General features: G+C 34.4%; 4 protein-coding genes across 5 annotated transcripts; 2 read left to right on the forward strand and 2 right to left on the reverse strand.

Annotated features, from left to right (window-relative positions):
• Positions 1–667: 667 nt before the first annotated feature.
• Positions 668–1,495, reverse strand: LOC123693899 (RNA polymerase II transcriptional coactivator). The gene is made up of 2 exons (XM_045639167.1): positions 1,294–1,495; positions 668–968 (listed from the first exon to the last, which is right to left on the reverse strand). Exons 1-2 carry the CDS (start codon positions 1,357–1,359, stop codon positions 711–713), a joined length of 324 nt encoding a protein of 107 aa, XP_045495123.1. The 5' UTR covers positions 1,360–1,495; the 3' UTR covers positions 668–710.
• A 554-nt stretch (positions 1,496–2,049) lies between these two features.
• LOC123693867 (tyrosine-protein kinase transmembrane receptor Ror) lies at positions 2,050–9,455 on the forward strand. The gene is made up of 4 exons (XM_045639127.1): positions 2,050–4,631; positions 4,706–4,848; positions 5,037–5,186; positions 8,137–9,455. The coding sequence occupies exons 1-4, from the start codon at positions 2,358–2,360 to the stop codon at positions 8,483–8,485; spliced, it is 2,916 nt and encodes a 971-aa protein (XP_045495083.1). The 5' UTR covers positions 2,050–2,357; the 3' UTR covers positions 8,486–9,455.
• Positions 9,456–11,839: 2,384 nt separating this feature from the next.
• Positions 11,840–17,459, reverse strand: LOC123693879 (zinc finger protein 595-like). 2 transcript variants are annotated; one of them, XM_045639144.1, is made up of 11 exons: positions 17,222–17,459; positions 16,869–17,003; positions 16,612–16,762; positions 16,389–16,460; positions 15,369–15,455; positions 14,677–14,909; positions 14,232–14,350; positions 13,635–13,743; positions 13,169–13,315; positions 12,105–12,300; positions 11,840–12,003 (listed from the first exon to the last, which is right to left on the reverse strand). In XM_045639144.1, the coding sequence occupies exons 1-11, from the start codon at positions 17,315–17,317 to the stop codon at positions 11,852–11,854; spliced, it is 1,497 nt and encodes a 498-aa protein (XP_045495100.1). In that variant the 5' UTR covers positions 17,318–17,459; the 3' UTR covers positions 11,840–11,851. The 2 variants fall into 2 exon arrangements, with proteins under 2 accessions (XP_045495100.1, XP_045495099.1); XM_045639143.1 differs by having other exon boundaries at positions 16,386–16,460.
• Positions 17,460–18,062: 603 nt separating this feature from the next.
• Positions 18,063–25,021, forward strand: LOC123693878 (beta-1-syntrophin). Its single transcript, XM_045639142.1, has 7 exons — positions 18,063–18,794; positions 19,464–19,658; positions 19,967–20,184; positions 20,478–20,563; positions 20,934–21,190; positions 21,783–21,970; positions 24,131–25,021. Exons 1-7 carry the CDS (start codon positions 18,299–18,301, stop codon positions 24,233–24,235), a joined length of 1,545 nt encoding a protein of 514 aa, XP_045495098.1. The 5' UTR covers positions 18,063–18,298; the 3' UTR covers positions 24,236–25,021.
• The last annotated feature ends 1,566 nt before the right edge of the window (positions 25,022–26,587 follow it).

Genomic DNA, 26,587 nt, shown 5'->3' on the forward strand with positions numbered 1-26,587 from the left:
AGATTTACAATGAAAGATTTCATTTACTTTATGTATGATTTTTTAGTGCTCAATATTTTGGTACCTGTTTATTTTAAGGTCTTGTATGATTACTAACATACACCTAAGATTGTGAAGGTGGCTACATTTTCCTAACCCTGTGTTGTTATTGATAAAATTAAATTTGTATTTATGATCAATATGTGTTTTTATTTCAATTTATTTATCTATACTTATACATATATTGAACCAGCGGCCCGTCCCGGCTTCGCCCGTGGTACATATGGAAAATAGATGTTGGCTGATTCTCAGGTTTACCCGATATGCACAGAAAATTTCATGAGAATCGGTCCAGCTGTTTCGGAGCAGTATGGCAACTAAAACTGTGACACGAGAATTGTATTATTAGATTTATTACAGCAATATAGAAAAACATGTCATTAATTTTATTAAATTGTAAAGGAATGAACATCTCTTCTTCAGTTTAGTAGTTTATACAGAAAACCTATATCTAAACTAACATTACAGGTAGTTTTGTAAGGCTCTATCGAGTAGTCTCAGGAAATACTGAACTGAAGGTTTTGAAAATTATTTTGCCTTTCAAAAACTACCACATAAGAGATAATATTCTTTATCCAAGTAACATATGCTATTTTTTGAGACAAGTGGCTAGTGTAAATTAAAAACATTTTATTTTAAAGATTTATTTAACTTGTAACAAAATGAACATCTTAACACATGGAACTGATTGTATCATTTATTTCATCGCCTAATGACAATAACTTCCTCCACTGATCAGGCTGCAAGGAAATGCCTTTCTTGCCAGGTAACAGTTCTCCATTCTTCTCATAAAATTCTCTGATATCAACATATACTTTTCCTTTAAATTCTCTCACTTTAACTAATTTTTTGCCTTGAAGCACCCAAGTAGGTTCTTTGTCATCCGTCCGTGAACTGGTCTTTGCCTTCTTTTCTGGCGGAGGATTCCTCTGTAAAATAAATACAAAATAGGTACAATACACAATATAAAAATTATCAAAAAATGAGATATGTTAATTCTTATTTGAAAAAAAAAACGAAATTTTCCACTTTTCGAGAATATACGCTAACCCTAACCCTACTAGGAAAACAAAATATTTCAAATGAAAACACACATCTGTTAATGTTATGTTTTTAGGTTACCGGCTTAGTACATGATAACACCTCAGATAAACTTAATATAACTCAAGAAACAGGTGAAGTAAAAATAGAAATAATTTTATCTGAAAATATGCCTATGAAACGTGGAAAGAAAATTTATAATTTAAATCTTACATCTACTGGACCTTCATCACTATCGCTACTTGAACTATCGTCTTTTTGTTTCTTATTCTTTGGCATTGTATTACAATATAGTCTTATTTATAAAACTTTAAAAAGTTAACAATTTCAACAAATGACAAAAACTAGGTAACGACAATCGGTAAAGAACACGGAACAGTGACGGAACAATAATTATGAAAATGTAGTGTTTTTCAATACCTACCTAGGTAGTTTTGAGTTTTAATATTATTTTATCTGTAACCTCGGAAGTCGGATCTGTCATTTGTAAAGTGTCAATCAAGTGTCAATGCATATGATCACAGATAAGTAAAAACTATTAGAAGTTTTGTGGCTGGTTTACATTTATTTATTGGTAAGTAGGGCCTTATTCAGCGCGGCCACTGGATAGGTTCTTAGATGAGATCGTACCGTGCACATTCTAAAAGCATTCTCTCTTCAAGTTTATTTTTTAAACAAAACTGCTCTATAGGCGCATGAGATAACGCAAATTTAATAATTGATTTATATATATTTGATTGACATATATTTTTATTAATAATTGATTGAGTGGTTCCTGGATATCCTATTTAATAATTATTGTTTAATTATTTCACTAGTTTAGTATTATCACAGATAATATAATACTATATTAATAGTACTATATCTTATCTGTGATAATAATCAATTGATTACTTTGACATTGTATCTATAAGTTGCCATACTCAGAAACTCAGTTCTTTAGATTTTTATTTCGAAGTCACTATTTTTCTGAGCGCTTGGTGAATAATATAGTGGATAAAGTATAAACAACGAGATCTTTGGCAAATGTTTAATGTTATGACTATAATCTAGATAGCATAGCATTCAGGTTTCGGCTGTGCTGCGCGCCTATGTTATTTGTTTTTCGGGCAATTTTTGCAAATTCATAATTGATTTCTGTGAAATGCAAAGTAAAATGAAAATCAACAACTGACGTTCTCTTGTAAGAGATTTAAGAAGGTCTAAATGGCCCGTTTGGCTCTATATATAATATATGTGTTATTATTAACGCACAAGGATTGAAGTGATGTTTAATCATGAAATTCGTTTACATTGTAGTTATTGTTACTGTTTTATACAAAAGCCAACCTGTAATATCGAAGGGCGAGTCGTTATCGTTGCTGAAATCTAATTTTTCATCGGAGCAAAAAGTATGGAATATTCAACTGGATATTTATTTTGCTAAAACATTAGCACCTCTAATAAAGAAAGCACCAGGTACGGATGTTCGGTTAAAATGTGAGGCTATTATGAATTTTACAAAAGTTGAGAAATTCACTAAAAATAAAGAAGGCATAGAAACATCACTGAAGGAATTACCACCAGATCACATCATCCAGAATTTAATGAAGAATGTGAAAGTTTACTGGTTAAAAGATAACAGAGCTATAATTGAAAACATAAAGACAAAAATTTTAACTAAAGTTGATAAAACAATTGATACCATAGGCACTACTCTAAAAATAAAAAATTTAACCAGGGCTGATGAAGGCAATTATACATGTGTTATAAAGCAAAATTATGAGAAGAAATTGACTTCTAGATTAATTGTTGATAGTGTTAATGTAGAAAATAATGAATTTTCTACATCCATATTGCCCAGTAGTGATGATGGTAATGAATTTATAGTTGATATAAAAACAACACCAAATTTGGTGTCAGAAGGAATGATTGCTCAAGACAATGTTGCAAGTAGCAATTTAACAGTGGTTCAAGTATTGGAGCCTATATGCCAAGAATATGTAGGAAAAGTATGCAAGTCCCATCTCAGTGGTCAATTTGTTTACATACCGTATAATACAACACAGGCAGCTTTAGAAGATAAATTACATAAAGCATTCCAAGTGACTAAATATTCAAATGAGATTAGTTCTCATTGTGAACAATATGCCCTTCCCAGTCTCTGTTACTCAACATTTCCTATATGTAGGCATCCTTTTGTTACAAATGAGAAATTTTTCATTGAAGCAAAGAAGATATTTAAATTGCACCCTGACTCAGAAAAAGGTAATATTAATGATATTCCAAAAGTTGTATATGATACAATGCCAAATGGATTACAGCCTCAATTGGCCAATAGTAATATGTCTGTAGACATTTTCAACTTTAGATATAATTCAACAATACTGAGACGAGTATGTAAACAAGATTGTGAGATATTGGAGAATGAACTCTGTCAAACAGAATATGCTATTGCAAAGAGACATCCACATATTGGACAACAGTTGACACTAGAAGAATGCCAAGATTTGCCAGAAGACGATCCTGGTTGCTTAGAAATTGGTATAGGCACTTTAATACTCTCCGATGATGAATGCTATTGGGAAGATGGTAGTGGTTACTTGGGGAGAGTGAATGTAGCTAACAATGGAATGCCCTGTGTAGCGTGGTCAAAGCAGATGCACATTAGGATGTCAGATTATCCAGAATTAGCTGGTCGGCATAGCTATTGCAGAAACCCTGGTGGAATGAAATCGCAACCATGGTGTGTTATTGACAATGATGGCAAAACTGAACAGCTATGTGACATACCTAAGTGTGCTCATAGAATCTGGATATACATTCTTGGCATATTCTTTTTCCTAATTCTAGTAATTGGTGGATTTATAGCATGCGTCCTGAGACGAAAGCGAAAAGGTAGTGCATCCACTATAAGGGATATAAATTTGCCAAATGCAGATAAAAATATATATGGTGATTCAAGACTTAATTCTCCCATAGAAATGAATGATTTATTGACAAATCAGAACAATGGCACTCAGCCTCATTTGACAAGAAATGTTAGAGGAAATGGTGTGCTCCGTGTACCTCAATACTCCTTATCACAGATCAAGTTTCTTGAAGAATTGGGCGAAGGAGCATTTGGTAAAGTTTACAAAGGTGCACTTAAAAAGAATGGCGAAACACAATATGTTGCGGTGAAGGCATTAAAGGAGAATGCATCAGCTAAAACAAAAGCTGACTTTAGACGAGAAATTGATTTAATTTCAGAGCTGACACACGAAAATATTGTTTGTATTGTAGGAGTAGCTTTACGAGAGGAGCCACTGTGTATGCTGTTTGAATTCATGGCTCGTGGAGACCTGCATGAATTTTTAATGGGCCGGGCACCACCTTCTGGAAAAGGATTGCCTCCCATGCGCTTACTGAACATTGCAAATAATATCGCCTCCGGAATGCAGTATCTTGCCTCTCATCACTATGTTCATAGAGACTTGGCAGCAAGAAATTGTTTAGTTTCGGATGATTTTATTGTTAAAATATCCGATTTCGGTTTATCAAGAGATATCTACAGTTCCGATTATTACAGAGTGAGTCAAATACCAATTATATCATATTTTTTAAGATAAATAACTTAGCGTCATTAATACAATTTTTTTCATAGGTGCAATCAAAAAGCTTACTTCCTGTGCGTTGGATGCCGCCAGAATCTATTCTGTATGGTAAATTTACTACAGAAAGTGATATATGGTCCTATGGTGTAGTGTTATGGGAGATCTACAGTTACGGACTACAACCATATTACGGGTTTGTTTTTATTTATGTATTTATAATTAAGGAATTTTGTTATTTCATATTTTGATGAAATAATTTTCGGATTTTTGGCAGTTAAAATCTTAAACCCTCCATTCACTTAAAAATGGTTTATTAAGTATGTAGTGGGGTTTTTATGAAAATAATTAAATAACTAATGAATTATTATTATTTGCACATAGGTTTAGCAACCAGGAGGTAATATCAATGGTGCGTGGGGGCGAACTGCTAGCGGCCCCCACCGGGTGTCCTCCACCCATGTACGCGCTTATGCGTGAGTGTTGGAGACACACGCCGCAGAGACGACCCAACTTCGAGGAAATTGTCAATCGGTAAGTCTTTTTCGTTTCATTTCCTTGCATTGATGAATTTCGTTTTTTTATTGATGTAAATATTTAACTTTTGAGTAAAGTATCTTAGTCTCCAATTTTTTTTTGTCGGGCAAAAATTAAAGTTTTTTCTTGTGCCAAACGTTTATCTACAAATTTTTCATTGATTTATCCTATACGACACGGAAAGACGGCCATAGTACTCTTTCGTGTTTACAGTTATTATTTATTTATTTTAAAATAATTAACTACAATTATTGCGGTTTCTGGGTCATATAGGTCAATGTTCAAAAATATTTAACAAGTTAAATTTGGTTTTTTTATTGTCATAATGATAATTTGTCGAAATTATTAAATTGGTATTGTACTCAATAGTTTAATAAATCTGATAATTTTTTATATAAGCAATTTATTGAAAACAAACATTTTTGTATGAAAGTTGAATTAGAAATTCATGTAATAAGTCTGTAATTTTTATAAGGAGAAAGTTAATCATGCAAGAGTAGTTTTTTAATAAGTAGATATTTGCATTTAGTCATGAAATTTATAAAGTGTTTTCTCTCATGCTTAACAATTGTTTTCATAAAGTTTTTCTATGAGTAAAGATTGAACTAACAATCACATAAATTCCTTTATACATTTAAACATATAGATATAGAATAGAGACGTCGCATCAAATTACAGGCTAGCCACAATAGTGTCGTAGGGTCAACAAACTACCTATCGTAATCAATAACCTGGTTTTATACTTGATTATATTTATCTTTTGATTGTAAATACTTCTATTAATCATTAATTTAAATTTCTTTACTGCGTTAGTTTGAAACGCGATTTCGTATAACAATTTGTTGTCTAAACTCAAACTCAAACATTTATTTATTCAATTAGACTTCTTCGAGAAGCACTTTTGAAACGTCAATACATATTTTTATCATTTACCACCGATTCGGAAAGCAGTATCTATGGAGAAGAATCGGCAAGAAACTCCATAGTTGCTCTTTTAAATCATTTCAGTATTACAATTTAATTTTACAAAATATGTAAGTAACCGTACGTATATATTATCATAATATGCCAAAGAACTGTCCTGCGGTTCTCACGCGACAACCCTCCATGGGTTTTTATCTTCCATATATTCCTTAATGCTGTAATAGGCTCTCTGAACTAAGACGTTTTTTACATAATTCTTAAATTTAGCACTACTAAACTCTTTAATACTATGAGGAATTTTGTTGTAAAAAAGTATACCTTGACCCATAAATGAATTTTTAACTTTAGCTAACCGGTAAAATGGCATTTCAATTTTATTTCTGTTCCTTGTGCCATAACAGTGTCTATCTCCTACTCTTGTGTGTAAGTCTGCGTTTTTGTGTACATATAAAATATTATTAAATATATACTGTGATGGTACAGTGAGGATACCAGTATTCTTAAAGAGATCTCTTAGTGAGTCCCTAGCACGTAAATTATATATAGAGCGTATGGCTCTTTTCTGTAATATAAATATAGTTTCAATATCTGCAGCCCTGCCCCATAGAAGAATTCCATAGGACATAATGCTATGAAAGTAGCTAAAATAAACCAATCTAGCCGTGTCTACACCGGTGAGATGCCTTATTCTTCGAACTGCATATGCAGCTGAACTAAGCTTAGCAGCGGTGGCGGCAACATGGGCCCCCCATTGTAACTTCTCATCTAGTGTCAATCCAAGAAAAACAGTAGAATCCACAGGGTATAATACCTCCCCGTTTAAAATAATATCCCTTTTTACCTTTTTTACATTTGGAAGGATAAATTCTACACAATTTGTTTTTTTTGCATTTAATAATAAATTATTAGCAGTGAACCAATTGGATATGCGTAAAAGAGCAGAGTTTACTTCGTCAACGTTTGAGTCATGTCTATCCACATTAAATATTAATGAGGTATCATCTGCAAACAGTACTATTTCACACATATCCTGCAAATAATAAGGTAGGTCATTAATATATACTAAGAACAAAAACGGTCCTAAGATAGATCCCTGCGGAACACCTATGTTAATCGGCGCACCGCGAGATTTCTCTCCATTAACAACAACGGTTTGTACCCTGTTCTGAAGATATGAAGCTATGAGGTCCTGAGATAAACCTTTAATACCATAAAAATTTAGTTTCCGTAATAGAGTGGTATGTTCTACACAGTCAAAAGCCTTAGAAAGGTCACAGAATATCCCTAAAGCATTCTTTGAATTTTCCCATGCTTTATATATATGTGACAAAAGAGCTATTCCAGCATCAGTAGTAGAGCGCCCCTTTGTGAAACCAAACTGTTTGGCGTGCAGTAAACCATTTGATACAAAATGACTACATAATTGGTTTAAAATTAATTTCTCGAAGACTTTGCTCAAAGTTGGTAAAATGGAAATTGGCCTATAGTTATTACAGTCTTCCTGGTCACCACTTTTAAATAAAGGAATTACTTTACTTAACTTTAATAAATCAGGGAATATACCACAGTCACAACATTGATTAAATATAAACGCTAAGTGGTTGGCAATGTTTTCTATAATATTATTTACTAAATTTACAGACATTCCCCAGAGATCACATGTTTTTTTTAAGTTTAATGTTTTAAAAGTTTTAACAATTTCCTCTGCAGTCACATGTCGCAATTCAAATAATACATTACACTCAGCAACATGGTCCCTCAAGTAGGACTCCGCAAGCGCTGATGACGAATTTAATTTTTCGGTAATACTAACAGGGACACTACTAAAAAAATATTCAAAAGCAAGCGCAACATCAGCACTTTTGTCAATGAATGCACTTTTGTCTATGATCTATCTATATTCTATGTAGGTCCAATATCAGACATATCTAAGCTTCAGAAACATATCAAATAATTTTAGAGCTTAGTATTGAAATGTTATTTGAATATACGTAAAAATGATGTCATCTAATTTCGTTTACAGGATTCAAGATTGGATCCAAATGGGAGGTTGTCCAGAGACAGTACCACCAGATAACACTAGCGCGTGTGGTTTTAAACCGACCTCGAGCCGGGAGCTTCAAGAAAGGGTTCCACTTCTTCCACCTCACTGCTCCTCCTCCAACGGTTCCCTAGCGACGGGCAGTTTAAAGAAATTCAGCACTGCGGGTAGTTCGAGAAACGACGACAACTTTTCCACTTGCAGCGAAGTACCTCCTCTCGCGCCGAAAACTAAAAAACACAGCTCCGGCTCCCTCATAGATACAGATAAAGTAGGCACTAAGGAAACTATCGTCCGAATACCCAACACCCATTTTGGGAATGAAATTTAATTGAACGCTAGATAGTTGGAACGGTACCTAGATGGAGATTTGTGGTATTCCATTTATGTATGTTGATTGCTATCGTCACTATTGCGTTTGCGTCCATAAATTTGATACGAAAATATTAAACATCCGTCAGAAATAAATTATTAAATTTAATACGAGTTGTGTTGAATACGCAAATGCGATAGTAACGTTATTAAATGTTAAAATTTACTCTCGGCCGAAATTTGTGACTTAGATGTAAGTAAATTATCACTGCTATTGCTAATAGGTACACGCTAGTTTAAGATTAGGAAACCGCCTTATTTATTTTTTCAATAGTCACTTTATTTTAGTAGATTATTATTTATTTTGTTTTTCGTAAAAACAATTTCCAAGCGCTTTGTGAAGGACCAAATGTTGGTTAATTTATATTGAAATAGATGTACTTAGCGATGAATTAGAAAAAAATACTCGAAATTTTCACAGAAGGATAGTGCAATTTATAAAGTTTTATACGGTTTAAATTTACAATAGAGAATAGACGAGAAAATATGACAGAGAAAAGTCTTCCTAAGTTTCTGACATCTGCTTTTTTAAATCAAAATTATGGAGTGCAGAGGAAAGGAGATCAACATGTTGAGTTGTTGTTGCGGTGCCAAAGGAATAAGACATGCATTATTAAAAATATTGCAAATCAGTTAAAATGTTTAGTTACGTATTAATTAATTTTGGAATACGTAAATAATAGGTAAGTATACTTTTTCCAGCTGGTTACTCTAAATGCCCATGCGATGTCGGAATCTTAGTGATTTGGGGACTCTTTATTTTATGTTACAATACTACAAATATTCTTATCTCTACACTCCATAATATAGACATTCTGCTTTGTCTATTTCAGTTTTTTTGTCGATATAAGGGCGGCCGTACACGGACCGCTTCAAGCAGTTGAGACCAACCGCTTGAAGCCGCGACCGCGCGGTGAACTATAGGCATTCATTCACTGCCGTACACGTGACGGCTCGAGCCGTCGCGACCGCTTCAAGCCGTCAACTGCATGACGAAATTCCACCGTGCCGTTGACGGCTCGCGAGCGGTCGTGAGGCATACACTGACTGCTCGAGCCGTTGACTGCGCTAGAGCCGTCGACGGTTCCCTTCCCCCCTGAAAATCAATGACTTGACTAGTCAAAAAAATCAACCGCTCGAGCGGTTGGTAGCGACGGCTCGAGCGGTCAACAATCGACGGCTCGAGCAGTTGACGCCAACCGCTCGAGCCGTCCGTGTACGTCGCTCAGCCGTTAACTGCTCGAGCGGTCCGTGTACGGCCGCCCTTAGATTCGTTATATTTTTGCATACATAGGCTAGTCTATGCTTACACTATTTTTTTGACTGAGTTTCATGCTGTTTACATTTTCGTAATGTAGAAAATTATTTGATTTTAATTATGGGTTTCTGATTATACTGGAATTGACAAAGGTGCAAATTTACAGATGAGGCAACTAAAACTTAAATTACTCATAACATATTTATGATTATTACTATTTTTATTATTTTTTGTTTACCGAATTATTATTTAAAATAAATAAATAATCGGGAATTTAACATAGGATTAAATATTATGTAACAATAAATCACTCGATGTACTTATGATTTATCCAATTAGGAAATTGTATTCCTAATTTATGTCCTATTTTTAGTATTATTATTTAGAAATGCGATAGAAGAAAGACAAAAGACATGGCACTGAATTTATTACTAGTTAGAATTTTTTCCTTTTTTAAGGTATTCTATTCTCCTGATTAATAATAATTTAGCGTCCTAATTTAGGAATTGATGCGATGACATGTATCGTGAATGCTCGATTTCTAATTAAAGTAAGTAACATATTTATTGTTTTAGTTATAATGTTGTTAATTCATGTGGAGATAGTTGCAGTTATTCATCCAGCCTTAGTTATAAACTCAACAACGAAAATAATTTCTAATAACATACCATTATACTAAAATTATGTGAAATTGAACACTGCCAATAGTTTTTAAGTTAAACTATTCTTGCATATCACCATACAGGTAATATAGAATGGGGGAGTCGGACCTTTAGAGGGGGTCGGGAGTTAGAAACAGAGCGAAAATTTTGGACCCAATCCTTGGCTATAATCGCACGTAAAAAAGGAGTAGCACAATAAAATCATTTATTTAGTAATGTCGATACAGGTAAATGTCATTTCTTAATTTTAATTTTTTGAAGGTAGCTATGTCTCCCCTACTCTATAAAACCTCTATGCATATCACGCTCAAAATTGTTTAGTCAAGGATACTTGCCTTTTTAATATTTTTAATGCACAAGTTGACAGCGTCTTTAATACTTTTCTAAGTGTTGCCATTAATTGAAATACAGTCGCGAACTGAAATTACTTTCGTTCACTTCATATATTTTCATTGAGATCTAATTTGGAGCAGCTACGCACGTGTGAAAAGTTTTTGTACACCTTAAATATTTAAACATTAACCACTTTTAGCATTTATATGATGTTGGTGTTTATAGGTAAGAATCTTGAGACTTATCTACACAAAAGCTATCAGTATCATACATTTCTGATGAAATAAAAATATTCAGAAAATTTGTTACTTTAGGATAATTTCGGATTCGGATTTCGGAAATCATAAAATTTGAATCAATGTATATTATCAATTTGTTGACGTTCACATTTACGTACTTACCATTTACATATCTGCCCCCCTAGACAAGTGGCCTTCTATTAACGTAACGTTTGATAGAATAGATTATGAATGTATGAGATTGACGTAAGCTGTCGATACATTTATCTACAGCTTATGTCAATCTCATACATTCATAATCTATTCTATCAAACGTTACGCTAAACGAAAGCCACTTGTCTTACTCCTCTGGTAGCACTTGTGCGTTTTCATTCAATTTAATCATAGTGACTTCATGGTTAGTTTCATAACACAAAAATAAATACTTAACACCCATCTCATGTAAATATATTTCTATTACATTAATTGTGATGAAACTGAGCGGATGGTCGTGTGTTTTGTCGCAAATTATAAATAAAACGGTTCACATTTACCGACAACTTTGTTACCTTACATTATTATTCCCTATACCTTTATTTGTTATTCAGTGTACGTTTGTGAAATTTTGTACTGTAGATGTTGATACCTACCATTTTTACTTTCTTATATTTATCGCTTAAGTAAAACCACGGTACACGTTCTGTACTTGCCAAAGACTTTTTTGTATGTGATACATTTACTTTTTTTACCTAGATGTAAAACCGTATTTCTATGGCGAATAATTTATAAAAATAAATGATTTGAAAACGATGTTTGTTTATATTATTTATTCAACCATTTACAATTAACAATTATTAACAAAAGTTTTTATGAAATTCTTCCTGATTCACGTCTTCCTTTATCTTCTTTTTTATTAAGTCTTCTCCATGTATTCGCATGTGCACTTTTAAGTTATTGTTTCCTGTAAATGCTTTCTTGCAAACGTGGCACACATATGGTTTAATACCTGAAATTCAGAATTTTTTTTAAGAATAAAGAATAAGTAAAAAGCCGCTATTAATATTAGAAACAGACTTTTCAATTCTATTAGTATAGTTATGTACAAACCTGTATGTATCCTACGATGTTTAATGAGCACCGCACCGCTATAGAAGGCCTTCAGACAAAACTCACATTGTTTTCTAGGAGTTCCCGCATGTTTATCGAGATGATCTCTTAAAGAAGTTTTACTTTTATACGCAGCGGGACACTTATTGCATTTAAATTTCGCCACCGTAGAATGAGTTCTCATATGACTGGTTAACTGTTCAAAAACAAAAAAAAAAAAACACAACCTACAATAGCTATTGGATTTTATTTCTACCTAATATAAGGTCGACTTTGGCTCGGTAGGATAAACCTTATATTCACATTAAACATTTGTTGAACAAGAGTTTATAATATGTTTGACGATTTCGCTGGAAAAAATTTAAATGTTGCCAATCCTCAATAATCATCCGAAAAATTTTTAACATGCTAGATGCTATAAATTTATAAAGAATAGAAAAAGTTCGATCACGAGGCGGGACTCGAACCCGCATCCTTTCGCGCCATTCCGGGGCGGATGCCTGACCAACTCAGTCACTCGTGAGTCGTGACCCGCCAGAGCTCGTTAACAACCATCTCAACCAATATGAAACACTTTTCAGTGAATACAATATTGTAGCGATGGAACACGACCTTTTTTGTTGAAATTTTGTTTTTTTTTTCTATTCTTTATAAATTAATATTTACTAAGCATTTGAATGCCATAAAACCAAAAATATCAATGCAATCAGTGCTGCCAGCAACAATTTATTTTAACTTTTCTAACTGTTACCACAGATAATATCTATACCTGCTAATATTATAAAGATGAAGAGTTTGTTTGTTTGTTTGAACGCGCTTATTTCAGGAAATACTGGCCCGATTTGTAAAAATTATTTCGGTGTAGATAGCCCATTTATCGAGGAAGGTAAAAAGCTAAATATCATCACGCAAAGACCAACAGGCGCGGAGCAATGCGGTTGAAACCGCGGAGCACAGCAACTTAGAAATAATTCGTTTAACCATTTGTTTGTTTACTGCAAGAGTTGGCTTTACAGCAGACGATAAACATAGACAGTATAGTCAAGAATAGTGAAGACACTTACGCATTTTTGCTTCTTTCCACACACAGGACAGACTTTTAGCAGTGGCCCTCGGCATTTATGGGAGTCCAAAGATTTCTGATTCTTGAACCATTTTGAGCATAAATTACAGTACACTCTTTCAGCCGTATGTTTACGTAAAATATGACTCTGCAATTTTAATAAAATAAACACATCACTACATAGTATAAAACAAAGTCGCTTTCTCTGTCCCTATGTCCCTTTGTATGCTTAAATATTTAAAACTACCTACGCAACGAATTTTGATGCGGTTTTTTTTAATAGATACAGTAGGTAGATCAAGAGGTAGGTTTTAATATATAATTTATTAGGTTTTAGACAAAGCGGGCGAATCCGCGGGCGGTAAGCTAGTGTTATATATAAATTTTATTTTTATACTTTGTACAAAAATGAAAACTAAGCACTTGATATAATCATTATACATAGTATAGAAACAAAGTTTGATTACCTGAAGATTTGACAATGTGGTGGAAGCATAATCGCATTGTTTACATCGAGCGAATTTTTCGTTGTTATGCGTTTTCAAGTGAATTTCTATAGATCTCCTGTGAGAAAATCTGTCAGAAAAAAAATGAAAACAGTTTGCCACTATACTATAGGTAAATAATATTCAAACTAGCCACTTTAACTAGTAACTGGCAGAACAACGATTTTGGGCTAAGCTAGACAGTACAGACCTTAGAAATTAGAATACATGTATAAACTGAGGTAGAAACGGCATACGCGAAAAAACACGTTACGTTTGAAGTCAGCTAACTAGCCGGGTTAACGTTTAGTCGGTTACGTTGCTAACTCTTTTCTGATAATGGTTGAAATGTATATTCTATCTTTGTCTCACTATATTATACGTAGTACGTGAATGTGTGCGTTACCATGTTTGTATATGGGTAGAATGTTTATGTAGATAATGCCGAACAATAATTATTATATATATGTATGTTATATGTATTCAATGGTACAGACTAACAGATAGATGACTAGATGTTAAAATTAATCTTTTCTAATTTTATAATAATGTAACTTATTAAAAAAAGTATATCATTACACTTTTTGGCAGTAATCACAGATAAACTTTTTATTTGAGTGTGATCGTGAATGATGTTTATTTAGTTTTCTGGGATCTCCAAATTTTTTAAAGCATATACTGCACTCCAATTGTACATTCTGTAAAAGAAAGTTTCAGTCATATTTAGTATCGTTAGAGAGAGATTTTAGACGTCCGTTTATTTCACATGATAGCGGTGCGCCTTAAACGACTGAAAAAACACAGTCCGTTGTCGGTTGAAATAAACGGACGCAACAAGGACTTTAAAAATAAAGTATTAGCATTATTATATAAATAAATAATACTTTTTGTTAGAGCATGTTAAAGCAATATAAGTAAATAAGTGATGCATTCATAATGAGGCTATTTATAATATACTCACTATAATTTAAAAAAAAATAGTTTTAAATATTGCATTAAAATAACAAATTTAAACAGAAACTACCTCATCACCCGAATGCACCTTTCTATAGTGATATTCTAAGGACGCAATACTTTTCTTCTTTTTCTTACAAATAAAACAACATTTTCCATCTTCTGCATGCACTGCCCTATGGGTCAATGTTTGCCACCAATCTTTAAAGTTTAGGAAGCATAGAGAACATCTGTTATATTTTTTATGATACAATACATGCTCCTCATATTTGTCTTTATTTTCAAATATTTTTGAACATAAACCTGAAATTATACATGTTATTTTGTATTGTGACTAAAAATTAAAGAATTGGGTGCCTTAAGTATGTACATATTATATACCCTAATTATTATAAACAGTACAATTACTATCTCTACTACCCATATTAAAAACAGAATAATTATGTACTAAGGACATTTTCATTTTTCATTATATTGATTCAAATCTGTAGGTAATGATGATATTCAATTTATGAATATAATGTATCCATGAATTGATGTATCCATAAATTGATACATTATACATTATATATGGATATAATGTATCCATAAATTGATACAGCTGTTGATATCCAAATCCATGGACAGAGTGTCAGAAAAAGTAAAAAAAAAAAAACACCTTACATAATATAATATCCCGTTCCCTATGTAATGGATATAGAGCCAAACTATTTAAATTAGGTAGGTAATAAAAAAAATATATGTATTTTTTGTTATAATTACCACAACCAAACTGCAATTTTTTTTCCTTTTTATTCTCCTTTTTACCATAGTTATATGTTTTCTTCCTTGTTTCTCTTTCACAGTTATCTGTGGACACAAAATTAGTTTCATTTATTTTATTTTATATGCCTTAATTCTTTTGTGTGTGTTCATCTTAAATACTGTCAAAAGTGAATTGATTTACAAAATCATTTTAAGTTTGAAAGGTTATGCTTCTATTTTTGGATTTTCGGTCTATTTTCATCTAGCCTAAGGGGCCATCCATAAAGTACGTCACACTAATTTCATGAGTTTTTAAGCCCCCCCCCGTCCTTGTCACAGGTGGTCACATTTCTGAGACCCCCCCCTCCCTAATGTGACGTCACATGTTTTGCAATTTAACATCGAAAAATTAAAACAGCAGTTCCGAAATTAGTTTTATTTCCATTTAAATTAAGTACTTTTTTTTATGAAATCAACATAATATCAAATATTTGAAACAATAACAAAAAATAAACTAATGAATAAATATAAATTGTCAACAAAACAATTTAAACCGTATTGCCCTTAAGATAGAGTTGGACATATTTTTTAGTTTAATTTATATTTCCAATTACGCGATTAGTATTTTGAAATGTGATGTCACGAAACTTAGGACCCCTCCCTCCCCTTGTCACACCATGTCACATTTTGTCGACCCCCTCCCCCCCTTTACGTTGTGACGTACTTTATGGATGGCCCCTAATGACAGTAGTTATTTCAAGGAAATTATGGAAAAACTAACTAACGGTTTTGACATGCACCTAATAATTAATTCTGAAAGTCTATTTTAATAACTCAGGCCCTGGAATCACAGACACAATAGAAAATCTATTGTGTCTTGGACCGATCAGGCCAATTGGGGCTCAATGGGTTAATTATATTAAGGATAATGGGTACATTATTGAATTAATTTTATAAAAATTGTTCGTTTCAAATGGGTAAAATAAATTATAAAAATTGTCTTAATACAATGATAGCAAAGAAAAGAAAACTTACTATTTTTCACTTCTACATTAATTTCCTTGCTTTTTGGACATACTTTTTGTCTCCTGTTTGTTTTTGTTTCTTTATCTAGAATAAAATTATAATAGTGAGGCTGATTCATTTTAGTGCAATTACAAGATATATTCTTCTTTACAATTATAATATTAGTTATGATATTAAAATAATATTTCATAACTGAAAACTTTGCTACTACTACTAAAGATTTAAATAAACATACCAGTCTCATGTTCATTTTTTATAATTTGAATAGCAATTTCACTTTCGTCTTCACCCTCTAAATATTCTTCCTCACAATATAAATTGTTATCATCATTAAATATTTCGTTCTCAATTTTGATATCGGTAACATATGTATTTTCTGATTTCACCTGCAACAAAAAAAAAATATAAAAATGTTTAATTCTATTATGTATTGTTATCATTTATCTTAGATAATTAAGTTTATTAATTTAATTTGCTCATTTTTTAACTTACCTCTATTTCACATGATATTTTACTCTTTAGTACAGCATCCGCAGAAATACATCTTTCCCGAAATTGACCAAAACTATATATATTATTATAGCATAAACTGCAAAAATGTTGCGGGAGACCATCATCTTCTCTTACCTAAAACCAAAATGAATAAACACGGATTCTCACATAATTCATGTTAGTTCAGTTTTAAAATTCAAATTCAAATTATATTTATTTATTTGCAAGAATATAGTACAAATTATAGATGCTTAAATTACAATTATATGTGGCTAATACATTCTACCCATTGATTGGGTGTGCAAATTTTCACTGGTCATATAGGTATTATTTCGAGTTTATTATAAACTTACAGCTAAATTTGTTAAAATATTAAAAGTTAATATACTGATTTCGTCAAATAATACTACATTTTCACTTTTCACAAGACATGCTCTACATTTGGCCATTCTACTTCAAAATTATTTAATAATATAAATATAAATAAATGCCAAATGGCAGGGTTTTAAAGGGCATTAGGTTCAGAAATTTAATAAAACAACTGTAATTATATTAAAATATTAAAATATGTAAAGTCACAACTCACAACAAATACAAACATTTATTTATTGAAAATTGACAGATTCATGATTGACAATTGACATACTGTCAAGTGTCATTGCAAATTGCAAAATCAGCTGGCGTGTTTATGGTGTGTTCATGCCTTAACCTTTTTAAATAACTTTACTTATTCCATTCCTAGCTCTATTACACACATTCATAATTACGCTGCGCTATCGTAACTATAGTGTTCACGCACTATTATCTAAAGAATTAGAAAATGAGGGTACACTAAAATGCTGAATTAATTACTTGTTAGTTTTTACTAAAATTAAGCTGTCCATTATAAGCCATAGTTAACTTGTAGGGGTTTACCACAGGGTTTATGACAGTGGTTTTCATACTAATTAATTAATTATGACAATAGAGCACTTCTATTTTTAACTGTTCTGTGGAAGAAATAAAGAAATCACAAAGAAATGTGTAATCAAAGCACAAATCAAAGCTTAAGATCAACTTAGATTTTTAACTTAATGCTAAAGGAAGATTAAAGCATTCAACCACCATTCAACACACTTTGCGTATATCTGTGAGACTGTGATGGGTGATGGAGTTTAATTTATTTAATCTGTGTAGTATTCAACGAAGGAACGATACGAAATGTCATAATTATGTTGTATTATTGATTGTGTAAATTATCTTGTATTTATTTAGATGTTACGTGATATTATCTAATATCATACATTTTAAATGTTGTATATATGCCAATTTGATCTAAAACGTAAACATAAAAATGGTTTGATGTAGATCACATACTCTTTCATACTCAAAATATAATTTTAATTCTAAGTGTTTACACATTTAAGCCAGGCGTTTGTAAAAAAGAAACTATGGTGGAAAACGGAGGATCTAGTGGTGGTAGTGAAAGTCCAAATGCAACTTGCGTGCGGTCAGGACTACTGGAAACCCTAGTTCGGGGCGTGTGGTACCGCGTTCACTGCTCCCTGGAAGACGATTACCTTAGCGTCTGTTTAGACGATGGTTACGATGCAACTACAACTTTAAATGGCACTCTAAACAACAACAATGTTGAGACGCCCAACAGCGATTTCACCGAGGTCCCAGAGGCGATCGCTAACCAGAAGCGCGTCGTGCAAGTAGTTAAATCAGACAACAATGGTCTTGGCATATCCATAAAAGGAGGTATAGAGAACAATATGCCCATTTTAATATCTAAAATATTTAAGGGAATGGCAGCAGACCTAACTGAACAATTGTATGTTGGTGATGCAATATTATCTGTTAATGGTGAAGATTTGAAGGATGCAACTCACGAAGAAGCTGTGAAAGCTCTTAAACGGGCTGGAAAAATGGTTCAGTTAGAAGGTAATTAATAAATTGTTATATTAAAAGAATGTAGGTTTATACTCTACCGGCTACTAGTAATGGTTACTATGCGTGTGCAAATTTCTTATCCAGATTCCTTTATAGTTGATTTACATTTTAAAAGTAGTATATTAGTTCTTTAATAATTTCTAACACAGTTAATGTTTAAGGTTGCTATATCATTATAAAGCCTAATTTCCAAATATCCATTGAACTAAGCAGATTATCTAAAAATATAAATATTTACTGAGCCATTTTAAATACTGTTTAATCTATTAGTAGTTACAGTGTAAGGTTTAGTACATACAATCATTAACAAATAGTCCTCAATCTAGTATGTTTCTAGTTAGTTGAGTTTGCTTCTGCCTGCTCTAAATTGACCTCTGTGTCATCACTTAACATCTATTATGAGTAATGAGCAAATTTCATTAATTGCTTCAATGCTTTGACGGTTGACCTCATTACGATAAGGATAACAATAGTTCTGATTTAATTTGTGTGATGTAGGAGAATTTAGAAAATTTAAATACCTATAGAAATTTTACCTATAAAATTGATTTAAAGACATTTTATGAAATATCTATAATTTTGGTTTACATAAATATTATAGATATTCTACATTGTTACAAACTATGATAATAATTTGATACATTTCTCTTATAATTTTAGTGAAATATCTCAGAGAAGTAACACCATACTTCCGAAAGGCTTCCATTATAAGCGAGGTTGGTTGGGAACTGCAGAGAGGGTACATGGTGGAGGCTCCCCCGTCCCCACCCTCGCCGCGACGACGCCGCGCTGACACAAGATATGTGCCGCTGTTAATGGCTTGCGTTGCAAAGAATCTACGACATCATGATCCTGGTAATTTTCTTTTATGAATTAAAATAGTGTTGATTGTAGTCTGGATACTTACTTGTGATTACACACATATATTTAACTTTGAAATGAGTCATTAATGCAACATATGAATTGGATGTTGTTTACATAAAATACATTGACATTAAAATAATGATCATAGTTGCATTTTTTCTTCTTTGCACTCGGTTTGAAAATTGAAATAAATTTAAAGAGATGCAGTGTCATATTGTATTGATTCATAAATAACTTGGACTTTCACATTTGGCAGTTTTTATTTTATGTATACCTATTTATATTTATACATTGTGTAGAGGAGCGCACGATAGAGATCTACTCGCCGGACGGCGTGCACGCGCTCGCGTTGCGCGCGGCGTGCGGCAACACGGCGGCGGGCTGGCACCGCGCGCTGCACGCGGCGGCCAGGCGCGCGTGCCGGGCGGCGCTGGCGCGGGCTCGGGCACGGTTGCGCCCGCTCATGGGGGATGTGCGGCACGCGGGGTGGCTGGCGAGGCGCCCGCCGAGTGAACATGTGAGTGTAGTTACAGCATAATGTCACAATAAATTACACATGATATGTAATTTAAGTCTTGTTGTTGTTTCATATCCAGGGAACTTACAAAATTGTTTACATGCATAGTTTCATATTGATTTCATTGTAATCCTTTAATTTATAAGTTTTTTTGGGGATTTTTATTATGCTTAACATGTATACAAAAATTTCTTTAGTTTTAATACTTTCAAATCCAATTTTTTAATTTATCTATGGAGGAAATATTTAACCTAATTTTTTGATTAAAGAATAGCGACATAATTTCTGTACAGGTTGGCGCGTCTGCTGGTTCAGATGAATCAGACGAAGCAGAAGGATGGGTGCCGACTTTCGTTGCAATAACGGATCGTGAATTGAGGTACGTACACACTTTTATTTTTTAAATGTATCAAGATAAACTATTAGAATTTCCTTCTTTTTAGAACATATTTTAGTTAACATTACTACTATGAAAATATTATTTTAATAATTATAAATGCGAAAGTAACTCTGTCTGTCTGTCTGTTATACTCAATCACACCTAAACTACTGAACCAATTTTCATGAAATTTGGTATGGAGATATTTGGATACCCGAGAAAGTCCTTTCTTTCGGGACGGGAACTATGCGGGTTTTTCTTTGACTGCGCGGGCGAAGCCGCGGGCGGAAACCTAGTTTTAATATATTTCTGTTGTATAACTTTTAATTATTTTGCGAGAACATTCAATTTACACAACCACACATTCCAGACTATACGAAGCGGCACCCTGGTCTGCGGAGGCGTGGTGCGCGCCGAGCGAGTGCTTCGGCCTCGCGGCCACGCGGCTGGCGTGGTGGCGGCGCGGCGGTGCGGGGGCCGCGGCGCTGGGCGTGCGCGCCGGCACTGTGGCCGGGCTGGTCGTGCGCTCGCTGCGAGCGGACACCCCGCACGACCTGGCTGCGGTAGCGGGCGCGCTGGTGGACGGCGCGCATCATGCGGTGCGCGCGCAGCCGGAGTTCACTTTCCGTAAGTTGATAAATCTATATTATAAAGCTGAAGATTTTGGTTGTTTGAGTACGCTAATTTCAGGGACTACTGGTCCGATTTGAAAAGTTATTTCGGTGTTAGATAGCCCATTTATCGAGGAAGGCTATAGGCTACATATCATCACGCTAAGATCAACAGGAGCGGAGCAATGCGGGTTAAAACGCGGAGCACAGCTATTTTTGATATGTTTGAGTGTAGTGTGATGTGATGTACTGTAATATGAGAAAGAGTATGCATGGTAACACAGGCACAGGTATAGAGCATATTCGCTAGTGAACTGTTTTTAGACATTAATTTATCTAAATCGTATGAATTCTATTTTCTTTTATATTTTGTTGATGCTGTTTTTTTGAAGTTCCTTATCGCGCGTTGCGTAAAGGAGCTGGACAGCTAGAACAAAACTTGTATTAACATTTTTTGTTGTAATTGTGAGTCGTGCGCGTGTTTCTGTGTCTCTCTCTCTTTCTTTCTCTCTCGCTTACATAGAAAGCAAGTTAGTTTCACCCGAGTGTCCTTTGACACTTGACCTCTCCAGGTATTTTTGTGTAATTGTTAATTTCCGTCCGTGCAGGTTGCCGGTACCGCGGCGCGTGCGCGCGGCTGTCGCTGGGCGCGGGCGGCGTGTGCGTGTGGGAGGCGGCGGGGTCGCTGGGGCGCGGCGGCGCGCGCGCGCTGTACCGCCGCCCGCTGCACGCGCTGCGCGCCTCCGCGGACGACGACCGCGCCGCGCTCTGGCTGCACTTCGCTGACGATACGCTGGTACGTGTGCGTGTACGCGCTAGAGCAGGTGTATGTGCGTGTGCGTGTTTGGATACGTGTTCAGGTGGCGCGTGTTCGAAAATTCGAAATTGGCACAGATGACTTCGTATACAATAACTTGGCTTTGTGTGCGAAATGATGTTAAGAGTGACTTCCTATCTTGTCAATAAAACTCCAATATATCTTCACATATCACTTCTGGCTAATCAGCTACAGTAATCCAAAAGTAATAATGCGCATAGAAATCTTCATCACTGTTCGGCAACTGTCATATTCTCGGAGCGTCCGAAGATGATATCTACATAGAGCGGTTAAATGCATTTTCTTCATGCATAATTTAGTCAAATTATATGTTTTGTGCTTAAAGAGATTAATATGTATTTGTAGGTAAGTAACGATTTTGTTTCGATAATTCCTTGTAAGTAAATAGCGAGTATAACCCCACGATTGCGAATATATTATCTTTGTTGGATTGATTTACTTGGAATATTTTATAGTACTTTTAAAGTGTCTTACTGAAGCTGGTGTAATGATGGAAGAAAAGAAGGTTAAAATAACACAAAATTTATATTGTATAAAGTATGGTTTTCAAACACAGGTTTATATTTAAACCATATATGTAAATCTTATCATTAAAATCTCAGTTCAAAAGTATTTACAGTACTGATCATTCTTCAATATTATGACAATTACAAAAAATAAAAACAATCAAAATCATTCCCTACTGCCATCACCTGTGTAAATCATTTCATCGATTAATTCAATTCACCTTTAAAAACAAAACCAAGAAGGGTACGTAATAGCAGCTCTATATTATTCCACACAGAGACAACACGTGCAGTCACCACCGATATTTAAAGACAACTGACGGATTTTTGAGTTTTTTGACCGACAGGCTACCGTCACCTACCGCCCGATTTGTTTTTGATTGTGTATGACCGTGAATTGACTTCTATTTCTTTTGAACAAGGTGTAAAATGCAAGTTCGTTGTTTAGGGCTCTTACGATTCAATGATTCGAGTGTCTTCGGAAATACGACAATTAGCGAAGATTTGCATGCGCATTATTAATTTTGGATTACTGTACAGTACTGATCATTCTTCAATATTATGACAATTACAAAAAAAATAAAAACAATCAAAATCAGGGATTATCTTTATTTCTGACATTTTAGATACATCGGAACTCTTCTTCATTTTCACTTTCCCTACTGCCATCACCTGCCATCATTAATTTTGGATTACTGTACTTGTTCGTAAAGCAAATCAATCAGTGAAACAGATGTAAAGGCCCCAGTACACAATGGCCCATGCTGATCCAGCGCAGGCAATGCACAACTGGAGGCCACGATCAATTGCTGTTCACACAATGGCCCATGTCTCATTGCTGCCTGGCAAGCCACTTGCGATGGACGTACAGGTCTCAGATTGATATAAATCAATAAAACTGAAAGTTTCTTCATTGCTCCACGATACTGACATTTTAGGCGATCAAATACTATATTTTAATATAAAAATAAAATTCTAGTTCTAGTACGCAACAAAAAAGTGCTCTAATCCGGTCAGCGGTCGGTTACGAACTAAACAATGGCCCATTGTGTGAACACCGCAGGCCACGCTACGCCACGATTCCTTTGAAGTGTGCCCAAAAAACCGACAACTCCCCGATTGCGCGCCACGACAGACCATTGCCCGCCATCATATACCATTGCCCCGTGTACACAATGGCAATGGCCTGCAATGGATCAGCATGGGCCATTGTGTACTAGGGGCTTAAAACTTTTTTAGGCGCGTTGAGAGTTAAATGTGGTCGCAAGACAATAACGTCAAATCATGGAGTGAGGTGACGATTTTGGTATCTTTGAATCGTGCCAAAAAAAATTACTTCTGACACGTGTGCTAGGCACACACGCTTTTTTAAAACCTTAGGTTAAAAGTGTATTAAAACTAATAATGTAATGTATAAAATATATGACTGATATAGTGATCTATCAACGCACAGCCCAAACCACTGGACGTATCGGGCTGAAATTTGGCATGCAGGTTGTTAGGACATAGGCATCCGCTAAGAAAGGATTTCCCGAAATTCTTGCGGGAACGGGGAAAAACGGGGATGCACGTACAAGGGCGGAAGTTAGTAAAATATAAATGTCCCGTACAGGAGCTGGACATGGAGGGCAGCCCGAAGCCGGCGGTGTTCATCCTGCACAACCTGCTGTCGGCCCGCGTGCACGCGCTGCCGGGCGAGCCCGCGCCGCCGCTGTAGCCCGACGACGCGGACGCCGACGCGTTCGCGCCGCTCTTCTGAGCCGACCCTAGCGCTGACAATACCGCCGTTTGCTGCATTAAATAAAAAAAAAAATAAAAATAAAAAACACTTTATTGCACACACAAAACAAAACAAAATCAAACAAAAATAATACACAAACAATGAAGCGGTACAAATAGGCGGCCTTATCGCTAAGAAGCGATATCTTCCAGGCATTGTGACGTCTCTAAAGATTAGACACTGGTCCTTCAAACATCTTAACGTCAAGAATGAGTTATTCTCATGTTCGAACGACCAATATTTCGATAATATCACAGTTTTCTACATACATTGGTCCTTCGAGGATTTGAACTTCACCCTTAAACTTAAATATTGATCCTTCAGTTAACGAGAGTAATTAATACGTTCGAAGAACCAAATTTTCGACAGTACCGCCGCGCCGTTTCTTGCATTCGAGATTGGTCCTTCGAGGATTTAACGAGAAACAAGAAATTAAAAATTAAACTGGTCCTTCTTACATGTTGAGACTTTGAATAGGTCATTCGAAATGTTGGCGATCGAAGAACCAATATTACGACAATACCCCGTTTGCAGCATTCGAGATTGGTCCTTCGAAGGACCAATCTGGAATTTTTACGTCATTAAAATTAAATACTGTTCCTTCTAACACGTCTCAAGAGTAATTAGAGACGTTAATATATTCGAACGACCAATATCTCGACAATACCGCCGTTTGCTGCATATATTGTTCCTTCGAGGATATAAAGTCATTAAAAAAGAAATATTGGCGCTTCGAACATTGTTACTATAACAGACGATTACGTTCGAAGGACCAATATTTGTAAGCTAATGCTCTAGATGCGTTGCTACATTTGGTACTTCGATGATCTAAATGTCTATAGTGTAAAGGCTGCGTTATTGAAGGATTTTAAGGATGTAGTTATTTGGTCCTTCGAGCATATGTATATTTTGGTGTATGCGCGTAAGACTGCTTTACCGTCAACTGGCTATTTAAAAAAAAAAGTTTTTATTGGAGTAGTTTTCAGCGTGTGGTGTGTTTATTAACTTAAAAATATTTGGTGTAATTATCTACCTTTTGAAGTATAATTACAAACTTGTGAAAAAATGGATAGTTAGTTGTCTTTTGACGATTGAACGAACGAGAACTTAACATTTTAGATTCCACCTTAATTCTTACTTCACCTACAAAACTAATCAACCAATGAAATGGGTTCTTCAAAATCTACATTGACGCGTAAAGCAAATACATAACGCCTATTCCAGTTAAAATTATACAGTTTTAAATATTTTCAATATCTATTGACAAAGCAAACGCGGTATATGTTGTCAAATTTACATTTGGCCCTCGGCTTTATCCTATATATAGCGGCTTTTTTGAGCGTCTGTGAGAGATATAACTCTTTTATAAGAACTTAAAATTATTAAATGTCTCTCGTATAGAAAATATGGTAAATCGGACACCACTCAGATGGTTTTTTCATAACTCTTTCGAAATAGATAAATCTTTAGATAATTCTATGGCAATAAGGATTAATGAACCGAGGCATTTTGGTTTCTGAATTGAAAACAATTGACATTTTTCAATAATCATTTTTGATATATTTTATTGCCTGGCTTTTTTTTCAATATAATTTAAGAAGACGATGTTGACAATTGAAGATGCTTGCGATGCGACGCTTAAAAAAGGAGAATGATTTCAATCTATTTAGTTATTGGATTTTTTTTTTAAACTACAGAAATAACCCGGTTAGATTCTAATTTTGCGTCGTTATTATTTTCAACTACACAATTGTCAATTAAACATTATACATATATGTATTACTTAATAGTTTTTTTTTGCATTTGATAAATAAATACTCGTTATAATTTGTTTGACTAAAGATACGTAAGAGCTAGCGCGCAAGAGCAACTTTTGTCTCCGCAACTATTTTGTCTCTCCCATCAACTCTATAGGAAGTTGCGTCGCTAGTCGCTACGTGCGCGCACTTTCTTACTAGCCCATAGAGTTGATGGGAGAGACAAAATAGTTGCGGAGACAAACGTTGCTCTTGCGCGCTAGCTCAGAAATCAGTTTTCTACACTGAGTTTACAGTTTGATAAATAAGTACTAAGAAAATATTTCCAGTTTTGTCTTGCACGGGTAAAATGAAATTCTTCCAAAGAACGAATCTCTTTAATATTTAATTTTAATACCCTTATATTGTACGACGTGTTGATTGTAATATTATATTTTTTTATAATTTATTTGTTGTATATACATTAGACGTAGACTTTATACATTCCCAGAATGTAGAGTAGATTTGCTTTAATAATTATAATTATGGAATA

The sequence above is a fragment of the Colias croceus genome, chromosome 8, assembly GCF_905220415.1.
Source record: "Colias croceus chromosome 8, ilColCroc2.1".
Classification (NCBI taxonomy): domain Eukaryota; kingdom Metazoa; phylum Arthropoda; class Insecta; order Lepidoptera; family Pieridae; genus Colias; species Colias croceus.